The sequence below is a fragment of the Rhipicephalus sanguineus genome, chromosome 1 (genome assembly GCF_013339695.2).
Source record: "Rhipicephalus sanguineus isolate Rsan-2018 chromosome 1, BIME_Rsan_1.4, whole genome shotgun sequence".
NCBI lineage: Eukaryota > Metazoa > Arthropoda > Arachnida > Ixodida > Ixodidae > Rhipicephalus > Rhipicephalus sanguineus.
Window position 1 is genome coordinate 146,155,212 of NC_051176.1, and position 14,270 is coordinate 146,169,481.

A 14,270-nucleotide genomic window follows, 5' to 3' on the forward strand; every position below is an offset into this window, starting at 1 on the left:
ATCCTAGCGTGGTTTCTGTAAAAGCGTGTACGTACAGTATGTGGCCAAGCAATCCTTCACGAAAAAATTACGTCATTTTCGCCGCAATCTGGCGAGTGCCGCGAATTTTCAAGAAAAGAAACGCAAGAAAGTTAGATGATGATTATAAAAAACTCACAGAAAGATTCAAAGTGAAAGATACGCGAGATGGATGACGATTTATTCGGAGGTTACGGACACCAGCGGTGGCGGCGGCGGACAACTACGCCTCCAAAATCGGCTGTTGTGATCTCGTAAGTTATAACAGATTTCGCATGGTAAAAAAGAAACAATAATAATAAACCTTGTAAAGAGCTCACAACATTAATGTGTGATCACACAGCTGAGGCTGCAAAACAAGATGATGTCGCCCCCACACACACATACAGAAAAAAAGCAGAACCATTCGTACAGTTTATGTGCAGAATGAACAAAATCACATATTGACGTTTTTCAGTGATCGATCTAGAGCAGGATTTCTTATTGTTCCGCAGTGGTGAATCCGTTTTTCTCTGGTCGATCTGCAGCATGGTTCACGCATTCCATTCTGGTCATTTCAGAGCAACTTTCCCCGTACCAGTCCATTCTCACTTGCTCCACCACCAGTTGTTGCAGATTTAGGTAGAAATAGGATGAGCAGAATAAGTCACTTCTGTCATTGTGCCTTAGCTTCTGTACTGTTGCCATGGAAACATACAGAGTGGAAGCAGGAATATAGCTTCGAACCGGTTTATGTGACATGTGCATAAACTTCAAGGGTGATCCAACACAGAGCATTCCCATGTTCCACTGGCAGATTCGGTCTGGTGCAATCTGAATGATCACTCCAGGATTTTGGCAACCACTCCAGATCTCCCAGTGAAAAACACCATATGCTTATGCATTGTCACTACCCAAGCAACCACAGATATCCCTCAGGAATCCACTATATATCCGTTTTGGTTGTAATGGATATCCAGTGGAGATCCGTAACTCTCCACTGGAGTTCAATCGGAGGTACGACAGATGTTGAAAAATATTTTTGCAGATTCACCAGATATCCAGAATGGGATCCTGCTGGGACATATTATGGACCTTATACGTATGTTGTGTCTGAATATACAGTGCTCGCAGATTAAAACATGGCAGTCATATTAACACAAGCACAAAGCAACACATACTCAAATAAGGAAGAGACACGTACACAGGAAGGGCATTATGCGTCTGTTCCTTACTCGAGCATTCCTGCATTCTGTGCCTGTCTGTGCCTTATTTGAGCATTCCGTGTACAAGGAGGGCAAGGCCCCCCCACCCCTATTCACCTAAGAGGGGAGGTGCAAAGTCTGTGCCATACATTCATACTTTGACTTGATAGGGCGCAGGGTGCTGTGATGAACTCATGCCCCCCTCCCCCCTTGAAGGGGAACCCTGCGTAGCACGGTGTTAAGACAGCTGATAAAGTATGTTCTTCCAGATAACACTGAGTACTCTAGAGATCTTAATTCCACTATACAAATTAAATTTTTTATCCTAATTATAGACCAGAAAAGCACAGGCATTGTGTGTAAATGCAGTGACATTTTCATAGGTCTTGAGTAATGTTGCGCAGGGCTTTTAAATGAAGTAGAAGGCCAGCAGAAGATGCATATACTAGTTCTCATTTCAGTCGTTTGGGCTGCCAGTTACACAACTAAACTGCTTACTGGCAATTAGTTCATATAATAGAACAATCAAGCGAACAAGACAATATTACATTTCGATCAGTATGAGGTATACATGACAATATTTTATTGTACATACGTGGTACCTCAATGATGTTTCTGGGTTCTAAACCTAGTAAATAATTTTCTGGTTATGTCCTGTGACAATGCGCATTGCCATGTGTAAGAAGGCTGCTGTTTCAGCTTATGTAGCGAATACTTGTTCATTTGTGGACTCCTTCATAAAGGCATACATGAATATATCCTTTGAACATCCATAATCGATTATAACTTGTATGTACGTCACAACTCCAAAATGGATATCCACTATGGTATCTCTTACGTACATCCAATGAATGTCCCATACTGGCACTGGACATTGGGCTCTTAATTGCATGGATATCTGAGCGGATATCCGTGGTTGCTTGGGTACTCAATTCTTTATCGGTGCCTGTGAACACATTGTCTTGTGTGCTATCATTGCTGTTGGACAGGCAGCACTTCAGGAAAGCGCATATGACACAACGGAGTTCGGCGATGCCTCCCATGCGTTCACGACCCCTACCGTGCAGCTGCAATGATGCGGGTGATGCGTGCACTGAAAAAAAATTAATTCACGATATAATCATGGTATTGTTATGTACATAACACAACGGAACCTTATTCTCTAAAGTATTATTTACAGAGAAAACTTATACATCCTGTAAATACGTGTAGCTGACTAGACAAACACCAGAGAACCCAGAAAAAAGTGTGCTTAATCCCAATGGTGGAAATCACAGAGGCATCTCTGATGCTCCTGTAAGGCCTGCTTATCGGTGCAGCTCAGCTGCTATGCATGGTCAGTGTGAGCAACGGCAGTGCGGGCATATTGACAGGCAGAATGTGCAGCTGAGGGCAACAACTCATGAAACACAAAACCTCTATGAAATGTTTTATAGAGGTTTTAAACATTTGTGTTTCATGGGGTTTTATAGAGGTTTGAAACTTTTTAAAGACGACATTTTATAGAGGTTTTGTGTTTCATGGGAAGGAAGTTGAGGGCAACAGTAATAAGGTGGGTTCTTGACCATACATGAATTATGATGAATATCTAACAGTGTCAAGACACAATGGATTATATGTGAACATCACATGGTAAATTAATATCCCCGTGATGGTGGGCAGCTACAATGTACTTCAGTAGCATGCCAATGATGGTCCGGTTTGGTGCTCAGTAAGGCTGATTGTCTGTGGGTAGTATGATGTGGTTATTTGTTGTGCTTAGTCGAGCAAGAGTGCAGGATATCTTTGATGACCATGCACAGAGAGGAATTAGGCTACAGCCATGGTTAGTGTGTTTGTGCACAGCACCATACACTAAAATTACATTGTAAAGCAGATGGTCTGCGATATCAGTAGCGCGAATTGTCGGGAGTGCTCGTGTGACTGCGTCATTAGTGGAAATGGTGATCCACTTAACACCGGAACTAAAGCAAGGTATACTGGGCCATGAAGGCCTAGACCAACTCAGAAGAAATTGATTTGGGTGGTATTTTGACCGGCTGATGACATCCAGCAGGAAGTGCACAGGGCTTTCTCAGCTTGAGCTGGCATAATGTCAGAGGCAACCGTCTTCATTCTCAAAGTGAAAACCACCGCAAATGATGTCAAGGCATGGGTTGAGGTGCATTGGTCAGCTACTGCAAAGGGTTTGATCTGACGGTCCTGCAGATTGCAAAATAGAGCCAATAACCCACGAAACACAAAACCTCTAAAAAACTTCTTGAAACGACTAAAAAGGTATGCAGACATCTAGGTATATTATGCGACGTTGAATAAACGTTTTTGACAAGAATTTTTTTAGAAGACGTTGAAAAAATGTTTTTTACAAGACGTCTTTTTAAAACGTTTAGTAAACATTTTTTTCTAGAGCTTTTGCCATTAAAATGCGCACATGAACCTCAGTCGCTCGTATACGTTCGTAATCGCAAATATTGGTCGCCTGAACCAGCCTCTGTTTGAAAAGAGGGTACCTGGGGAAACGGCAGCTTTGCGCTCCGCTTGTGGCCTTTACGCGGCGCGCACGACTGTAATATTTGGCAGAGCTGTTCATAGCCGTGTCAGCTTTCCACAGGATGTGTTTTTTCAACAAGCCTAAGGGGTGCTTCTGACCCCTTTAAATGGCAGATGACGCAAGCACCGATAGATGTTTGGCATCAAATTTTCACAAAGCTGGAGTTCTCCTGATGTGTGCAATTCTCCATGTTGGCTTCACATCTTGTCCTGCATAGAGCTTTTATACCACTTCCGCAAAAGTCGATGAAGCCTTCATGGAAACTATTCTCTTTTTGCATTTGTTTTGCACTGTGCATACAACATATTGATACAGTCCAGATATATTTAGCATGTCTAGCCCAGTTCAGATATATTTAGCATGTGTAACACTTGACTTGAGGGTGGGGGGGGGGCCTGGGTTCAAATCCAGCGCTGCCAGGAATTTATTTTTGTTTTCGTTATTTCTGGGAGCTTTTCTTCATATGCTTCAGATATATTCACTTTTTGCAAGATGAGTATGGTGATACAGTTTCAAAACTTATAAAGCTTTTGTCTAGTTTAAAAAGGAAGATAAATCAATACTATAGAAGCAGATATCTCTCTTGGAGTAATTGCTTTGGCAGTGAATAATCTACAAGAACAAAAAACACCTGATCCAGATTGGTCTCACAGCTGAGTTTTATAAGCAGTTTCAAGAAAACTTATGACGTTATGCCCAGTCCTCTTGGATGTTTTCAACTATGCTCTCGAAGAGACATGTTACTGCCACATTTTATCATGGCCATACTGTGCTTATTCCAAAAGGTGACCCAGTGGATGTCAAAAGACAGATAGGTGGATACTGACCAATATCATTACGTAATATTGACAGGATTTTCTCTAAAATTCTAGCAGATTGATTGCAAACTGTCATTCATGATCCAGTCGGAGATCAATGTGTAATCAGAAGGCAAAGCATACAGATGAATATACACACCGCTGTCATAGCTGTTTGACAAACACTCAATTCTTGTGTGTCAGACAGCTATGACCAGATTGCACTCATTCAGATTTGGCTAAAGCTTTTGATAAAGTGAGCCATGAGTTCCTTTTTGAACTTCTTAGTCATATCAATAATGGGAACATTCAGTGCAATCAGAATGTGCTAAAATAGTGGAACTAGGCTGATCGTAAATGGTTCCTTCTCAGCTCCTATTCATGTGCACTCCTCTGTGAGACAAGGATGTCCCTTTCTACTGTTACTTCTTGCTCTTTATCTCGAACCCTTGTGTTTCAGTGTCATTACCCAGGATACAGTAACAGGCTTCAGTTATGGCACATCATTCGTAAAAGCCCTTGCTTATGTTGAGGACATTGCATTTATATGGTCAGATAAAAAAGTGAAAAGAAAGTAATGTGTCTAACACAATCATTTTGTGCAGTTACTGGCACGTCTGTTAGTTTTGATAAGTCGTGAGGATTTTGGTTTGGTCAGTGGGCAGTCACTCCATCGCAGTATGCCAGTATTTGTTGGGACACAGGCGCTGTACATTAGCTTGGCGCTCCCTTTGATCAATCTGCAACAGTAACACACGTTGGTCTGATTGTGGCATAAAACTTCTCCATGCAGCTGAGGCTTGGGACAGGACACTACCCTATGACCTCGTCTTCCTTATCGGCCTGCATATTGTAAAATCCCAAGCAAGAGCCCCCCTCCCTTTTTCGGGAGATTTGATATGTGCACCAATGACTGAGTAAATGCCCCGCCCCCTTCCCCTCCTGCCAATTTCACTGTTCCGTTCACGCTTTTTATTTACCCAATGAGGTGAATAAAAACAGTGAATGCATGTGTGTTTAAAGCGTTTCTTTAGAAGGTACGGGTGTGCCCTCTTTATTCTGAGCGGCTTTTCCGCCACCATCTAGAATTTTGATCCACGACCGAGCAAGGGCTGCCCCCCCCCCCCCCCCCCCCACCTCCACATCTTGTCACATTATCTTTCACCCCAGGGGGAGGTGCTTGCTCGGGATTTTATGTAGTCTCTGGAGAGCAAGGCTGATAGATAGGAATGCTGATCCTATGCAATCAAGAAAGAACATCTTCCAGGAACAAGTCATTCAAATACGTGGGATATTTGAATGTTCTAGTGACATCCTAGACTTTCTTGTATTTGATTTGTGTTTAAATATGCCTGATTATTCATTTTTGAAATTTCAGTGTAAGTGTAATAATTCGCTTCCCTGTAATAAAGAAAAAAAAATGGATATGTGCAAGTTCAGATCCAGCCCTGCCAGGAAAATTTAGTTTGCTTTATTAATTTATTTCTGAGATTTTGTGTCTCTAGACACCAGGCACGTAGCCAGGATTTTTTTTCGGGGGGGGGGGGCCCAAGGCCTAATTGTTCGAAAGAAAGTCTTTCCATGGCAAAAATAAAACAAATGTTGCCCGGGAATATAGAAGGCCGGACGAATTTCGGGGGGGGGGGGGGGCCCGGGCCCCCCGGGCCCCCCCCTTGCCTACGTGCCTGCTAGACACGAAGAAATCCCATCAATGAGTCATATACAGCTTTGCTGTAAGACAACTGCGTGTCTATTAGCGATGGCGACTCAGATGGGACATGCCAACAATAGCAACAGTCCCTTTGTCAGCAACTCGTATGGCTACTTTCTCGAGTCGACAGTAAGGAGCAGTGCTCATAATAGACACATGCGTCCAGGTATCAATCAACGCGCTCTCAGGAACGTCATCAACATAAACGTCCAAAAGATTTTGGTTTGTTGGCAAGATGAAGCATAGATTTTTTGCCAAGTTCATCAATGCAGCTCCATCTCCAGAAGCTGCACTGTCTTGTTTTCAGGTTGGGGGTGCTGCAAATAGGTCGTCGAGGAAGCATGGAGGAAGGAGGTGGGCGGGACTGACTGCGAAGGGAGAAGGTGTCCAAGTGTAGTGGGCTCTAGCACGAGGCAGCAGGAGCAGTGGACAGGTTGAGCATAAATGAAGCAAATTAAAAGGGAGGACTGCAGCGGTCAGTGAAACTATAGCACATTGGAGAAGTCCAGTGGCTGCTGCACTGGCCAATGCATTAGTAGTTGAAAAATACAGGCTTGTTGTCGCAAGTGCATGTGCCATTTGGATGGGTTGTCTGAAAAACTGCTCTTGCATTACACTGGTCTGCACCACATGGTGCGACAAGTGACTGATATCATATAAGAGATCATCCCCATCGTCAATTCCTCAGTGTTATTGAAAGCCTGAATTGATGTCTTTCACATAACTGTACCGGTTACGTATGTACCGGCGGCAGAACAACAGGTGGCTGCTAATGATTGGTTCCACATCCCTGCCTCTCCGAAATATCTGAATATCTCTGGAATATCTGACACGTTGCGAGTTTTTCAACAATACAGTACAAGAAAAACTGTCCCCCAGAATGACATCATTAATACGTGTATGAAAGAACACAGCGACAAAAAGTGGTTTTTGTCCATGGTTTCTTTCATCCACTGTTACAAACCAACTTCCACAGCAAACATTACTGAAAACCATGCATTAACACATATTCCATGCGACAACTCTTCAAGTGTAGTTCTGTCTTACAGTGAATATAAGGCTCATTTTTTGACAGCCACTGGCAGCCCGACATTGATAAGCCATAAACTGCCGTTTCTCTTTGCACACTCTGTGCCTGCATTTAGGAGTGAAATAAAGTATCGCTCCGCTTATATGTACTCAGCTGCATTTTCTTCACTTGCATTCATGCATTCCTAGTGCAAATGTCAAAAACTTGCACACTGTATTCCTAATTGATAAGCTTTTCCAAAATGTTCTGGTTTCCCCACGACCAGCGCATAATTTAGACATGTTGAGAAATTCACAGTTCACTACACAATCATGCAGCCTTCAACAAGTGATCAGACCTCATTTGTGCACAAGCATTCCACTAGCATGGTATCCTGGCCCCACAAATTGCAAACTACATGGCATTATCATTATCAACTGCACCATTGCCAACCAATATTTTAATGAATAGTATTTCATCAACCGATATTTTAATCGTGTAAAAAGGCTAGAGGATGATGATATTTGGTGTTTTATGGCGCAAGGGCTATTAAAAGGCTCAACGCATGTGATCAGAAGTCATGAAAACATTAAAATCTCTGGGTGGCTAATTCCAGTGCTTGTAGCACACTTTTTTCTCTACTCTCCCATTTTCTCTCCTCCTACCTTCCTTTCCTCTTCCCTCCTCCAGAAAGAGTAGGCAGGCTTTGTGGCCGTCCATGTGGCAGCCTGATCTCTTCCTATTTCCTGTGTGTCCTTGTGTACGCATATCAAATAATAATAATAATAATAATAATAATAATAATAATAGCGGGCTTTTGATTACTGTGTGCTGAGCTTTTCAATAATTGCCACAAAACTATGTATTCACAGGTACAATGTACTGTAAACATGTGGATGGTGACGGGGTGCTTAAAAGTGCTGGAGATGCACCGTACTGATGGATGAGCAAACAGAATAGAAAACTAAACACCTTATAATTTAGACTGCACTGCTTTTATGAACTTTTACAGTCTTCTGGATCACTTCCTTTTTTCTTGCCGTTTATAAAAAACTTGTTGGCAGTTCAAATGTATACCAAAATTCATAATCTAAGCTTTACAAGTGCTTTTCTGCAAAAGAAGCTACATCAAAGGGAACATGTAACTGTGAGCAAGGCCATACACCAATAAATAAACTATAATTGATGAATATACATTACAAGGCTGTACAAGTGTACATCCGAGGGACATGTGAAAATTTACCCATGGATATCTGGGTGTTTTTAAAGACAGCCTTACAACAACACTGTCATTACATACTAGCCACATATGCAGCAATATACATGTTGCCTAGACAATATGCGTATTGGTGCATATGTACGCTAAATTAGGGAGTTTCAGATGTTGCACCTTCAGGTAACGCAAAGGAACTTGCGTGCAAAGGCCCAAATCCTTCTCGCATTTTTTTTGTAAGCCAGTTTGGGTTCTTTTGTACGCTTCGTGATTTACATCTCCCCAACAGAATGATGCAAAATCTAAAATTTGCTATTACCATATTCTCTAAATTAAACGTCACCATCCTCCATACAAAATGAACGCCAACATTCCTATCACTGAATAACTTTTGGCTGCAAGAGCCAGTGATTTGCAGGTGGCTACACAGTTGGCTTAAAAAGCTATTCATAAATGACATGAATGGCAATTCTGTGCCATAATGTTTCCACCAGATAGCACCACTTGCCCACTGTAGCAGAGGTTAGATTGTTTTATTGTTATTTGATGCTTATAAATTATCAGTACGCATTTTCTACTCGTGAAAAGATGTCAACAAAGATGGTTGGCATGTACTGTTGAAAGACGAAATTGCCAATTCTTCCTTTAGTACAGACATCAGCCAAGTGACGACAGCGGCTTCTTTGGAGAATTTTCAGATACACCTACCTCGACAGCAGCTCTCTATGCAGCTGAATGCTTCAAGCTTTTTCAAACAAAATCATACAAGAACGAATCCATATTTCACCGTTACTTATGAATTGTTAAATGTTGTGAAGATGGTGGATAAAACCTATTTGTTCATACTTTAGTATATATTACAATATAGTTAGTCAAGTTGGGTCTAGTGGCGTAGAAGCGACTAAGGCTATGCTGCATCAGCCATAGGACAATAGAGCAATGGATGTGGTTGTACAAGTTCACGTAACAAAAATAATCAGCATAGTGGGCTCCTCAGTTTGCGTAATATTTGGTAGGCAATGGCTTAACAGGCGCAGATGCGCCTGGGCTGGTTGGTTCATGCCTGGGCATGAGGAGGGACACACAAAGGCACCCTTGTATGCCCGTTCTTATGCCCTGTTCCTGTGAGCTGTTTCTACTCACGGGATAATCTTTGTAGTAATAACACCTTGTACTAGATATTGCCTGTTACAGCCACTTCCTTTCACCAAAAACATGGGATTAATTATGATAAACCAAATGTGATAATTCAGAGCTCTTCACTAGTCAGAATTAAGCAATCTTTATATTTTTGATATTTAGAAAGAAGCCTAATTCGTTTTTGAAGGGGTCCTGAACCACTTTTCCAACTAATCATCGAGTTACCTCAATATCGTAGTTAACTGCCTCCCGAATCGATTTCCACAAAAATTTTTCGAATACATCAAGAATGAGTGGAACTACAGAGATTTCTCACATGCTTAAACACTTTCTTCTCTCGTCCTGATGAGCACACTGGAACCTACATGGGGAGAGATTATCAGTGTGCGTCACGAAATGCGATCGCTCTCTCTTCAAAAGGGTACGTCACTGGGCTAGTTGGTGTTGCATAGTTTGAAGTGAACGACAGCATGTAAAACAAGAACGAAGAGAGAACGCTGGTGTCGTCTGTTCCCTCTTCGTCCTTGTTTTACGTGCTGTCGTTCACTTCAAACGCTCTCTCTTGTTCCGATTCCTTTGAACACTAGTATTACCACTGCGATTTTTAGCACACTGTAGAGCACGGCGTGGGCATGTGGCGACACCCCGTGGCAAGAAGCACAATTGATCCATATGCCATTCCCGATTTATGTTGGCTATCAGCCAACTCAGCAGCCTGTTCACTGATGTCACAGAACAGGTGCCGGCAGCTCCGAAGCGAGTCGGGAGCGAGCTTCTGTATGAAGAGAGGCCACGTGAGAAAGTGGCAACTTCGTACTCCGCTTGTAAACCGTACGTGCCACGCAGGACTAAAAAGTTTGGCTGAACTGTTCACAGAAGTGTTTGCTATTTGTAGAATGTGTTCTTTCACCAAACCCCAGGGTTGGTGAATGAACACCAAGTTGACATTTTCACCAAATGTCAACTGTTCTCAAGCACTACAATATTTTATATAATTGAATCCTAAAATACTGTGTGGAAGCGTCACTGATAACATTTGCCATAGGTTGCAAATGATTACACACACTTTCTTCTGGCTTGTTTGTACGTATTTGAAGCCTTGATTTCGGTACACACGTCTAATGTTGCTTTTATCAAATGCATTTCTGCATAAGAGGCCTACAGTCATGTGCTATGGGACCTCCCCCAGTATAGTGTTACATCTGACAACAATATAGATATAATAAACTCATCCTGATGCACAGAACACGTTGGTGATTTTTTAACATTTGTGCATGAATAAATGACACAGATGATGACACATTCATTACCCAGATGATTAAAGTAGGCAATGAAACTTTCATATTTAAGAATTTTCACAACTGAAGAAAACAATTTACAGGATAAATTATTTTTAAGCGTACATTTCCTGTTGTGCCCTATGAAAATTTTGCCTATATCCTAAACTTTTGTACTGAGTGAAATCATGAAAAAGCGACTTAAGAAAAAACACCTAAAAAATTGCCATTTATACAAGACAAAAACTACCATTGGATGGTTTTCATGAGGACAGCAAAGCACATGTACTGATGCATTACCAGAAAACGATAAGTGCAATGCCACAGACTTGCGATGATGAGAGATAAAAAGACAGCTGCACCAGCAAAAGGTGCAGCTAGGTTTCTCTATCATGAACCAATATCTGGCCGCAAGGGTGGTTTTACACTTTGTGCCTTTGCCAAAATGCAGCTGAGAATTCAAAGAAAACTAAATAAGCAACATGTTAGGCACAAAGACGTCATGCTACATTATTCAATCTCATCAGTAAATTACGTTGTAATGTGTATAACTGATCAGGCAGCATGGCTTATGGCACCTCACCAGTTTCAAAGGTCATTCATTGTGCAGTGTAAACATGCAATGCTTTGGTATTTTTTGCACCAAGGGAACCCTATTTGAACGCCCCTTTTGTCTTAACAATATCTATCACGAACGTTTGTCACTCCAGAAATGCAGTGGTGTAGCAGAAAACAGCAACAAAGCTGCGTATACTTTTGTTTTTTACTTTCTGCAAGAAATTTTTTAGTAATGCATAAACCCACAATGAAATAAAGTCACTGAAGCATTTACAGCTTCCTGCCAGGGGCGGCACCAGCGGGGGGCTGGAGCCCTCCCAAAATTTTTGCCTGCCCCCTCATTGCCCCCCCCCCCCCCCCAAGAGCGAACATAGTCAAAACACAAGGCATATGTTCCCGGCCCCCTGAAGGCACTCACTTGTCATAGGTGCCACCCCAGTGAAAAAATCCTGGCATCGCCCCTGCTTCCTGCACTCCATCTAGGATAACTGTTACCCTAAAAAAGTACTGTAATGGGCCAGTATTATTTGCTTTTTATTCATGCAGGAGTGACACGTGAACATTCTTCTCACATATGGACATGCAACAAAAACACGGTAGTTAAAAAAAATCATAAAAAACATGAGTGACCCCAGGCCACTGCAAGCAAATACCTGACATACGATTGCAAAACATTCAACAAATCAAGGCAACAAAGCAAATCTTCATGAATGAGCAAACAATACACACTCCCAATGCACTACAGGCTGTAATGTGGCAATAGCTCTACTCGACTGCAGGGAGCATTTAGCCAGTGCCACATGCCTGATGGTCAAAATGTGCAACATGGCTGCCAGCAATATGGTGATTAAGCATATGGACACGTATACACAAATGTGTTAACCTAAGCGTCCATATGCAGAATGCCAGCAGCCAACGCAACTATGCTGCTAACCATGAGCTCATATCAAAAGAAACCTTTCTTGCAGGGGTGATCACAGATGCCACTAGAGCTTTCTAATGATGACCCTACAAGAACAGGCTACCAGAACTGGGAGCCACATGTCCCAGCGTGGTCCATGTCACTCAGCACTGCATAGCAAACACATTTTTTTTATTCTTTGCGCCGTTTGCCTTTGTCCCTGTGGTGGTCCTGCTCCTCAGTAGGCCTCTTGCTGGCTTTCTTAGCTTCTGTCAAGAACTTATCCAAACCGAACGGATCTTCCTCCTCTAGCCGTTCAAACTGTACAGGACCATCACGCCGGGATGAACGGTCTGTTCCCGAGAACTCTTTGTCGGGCACAAATCGTGAGGTTTTCATAAGCTTTTCAAGGTCCTCTCCATACACCTCTTTGTCTTGATTCTTCGGTCGGTAGACGCCTGGCTGAGCACTCCGCCACGGCTTGTCATACACATCGTAGGCGTCGTCGTGGCCAAAGCCGCTGCTCAGCCCTTTGCTCTGGTTGAAGAGTCGCTGGTCGAACTGGACTTCGGCAGGGCGTGCACCAGGCATGCCCAGTGCAATCTGTTCGCTGATGTCGCGCTCGCGCTGCTTCTCAAGCTTCGAGCGCTTGTCCGGCGCTGCACGGGCGATGTTACGCTCGCGCTGACGGTCCTTGTGTCGCTCATAGCGCAGCTGGTCCCTTTCGCGCACGTCCTCGTCCACTGTAGCGACGGCAGCCTGAGTGCGTATGCCGGCGCGCTCTTCTCGGGCCCGTTGAGCCAACTGGCGCAGATGCTCCTCCTTCTTCTCTTTCTCCTTCTGGGCCAGCTTCTTCTCGAGTTGCGCCCGCATCTCGACGGCCTCCCGAGCTTTCCTGTCGGCGATGTACAGTGCCTCGGCCAGCTTGGCGAAGTTCTCGTTGATGTGCACCTGCTGCAGGCCACGGCCGTCGGCGGCCAGACGTTTGTCAAGCGGCACGGTGTAGCCCTTCGCGTTTTTCCAGTTGGAGATGCAGGGCGGGATGCGCCACTCCTGCTGCTCCTTGACCGTCACCTTACGTGTCGGCGAGTGCATCACGGGCGCCGGTGGTGACGGGGGTCCACGCGGGATCTTCTTGTTGATCTTGAACCTCGGCGGCTCCATAGGATCCTTTTGCACTTCAACCATCCGGATAATGCGTTGTTTCGCACCCGAGTTGAACGACATACCCTGCTGAGACGGCGTGTAGCGAATGTACTGAGCGGGCGCCGTTTTTTCAGCTGCTCGAACCGGCATTGCTGCTGAAATTTTTGACTGAGTTAGCTTTTCCAGTGCCAGTCGGGTTTCCTCGGTCGTTTTCTCGATTTCCTCTTCATCTGGTTTCTGAAGGGACGGGTCGTCATCGGTAGTGATCTCCGACGGCAGCATATCCTGATATCGGTGGTAAATTACCTTGTCCTTCGACTGGCCCTGTCGTACAATAACATCGTACTTGATCTTTCCTTGGGCATCGATCTGTACTGGAAGTGCATTCGAAGTGGTCTTATCCTTCTTTTTGCCCATATCCATCGGATACTGCGCGACATGTATCTCGGGAAAGGCGCCGCCATCCCCGTAGTCTTCAAGACTTCTGGGAACCCAGCCTTTTCGCATACCATACGGTGGTGCAGACCGCGTCGTGAGTGCAACGTGCGTTGACGGAGCGGCAAGTTTCCTTGCACGGTCTTCATCTCCTCGATCGAAAACAGACTGTGTCGGAGCAGGCAGCAGCGTCTGTAAAGACGCCATTTTCTCGATGGTGGTTCTGTCAGTCTGTGCGCTTTGTAACTGCGCGGCTGCTATCAACGCTTCAACCTATCAACCGGACTTCAACTACTTTTTCAAAATTATTTCGCATTGAAATTATTTTAT

The 14,270-nt window shown here is 43.7% G+C and overlaps 1 protein-coding gene across 1 annotated transcript; it reads right to left on the reverse strand.

Moving 5' to 3' along the window:
• Positions 1–12,530: 12,530 nt before the first annotated feature.
• On the reverse strand, positions 12,531–14,165 carry LOC119399640 (SNW domain-containing protein 1). The gene has a single exon (XM_037666456.2). It carries the CDS (start codon positions 14,145–14,147, stop codon positions 12,552–12,554), a length of 1,596 nt encoding a protein of 531 aa, XP_037522384.1. The 5' UTR covers positions 14,148–14,165; the 3' UTR covers positions 12,531–12,551.
• Between the last annotated feature and the right edge of the window lie 105 nt (positions 14,166–14,270).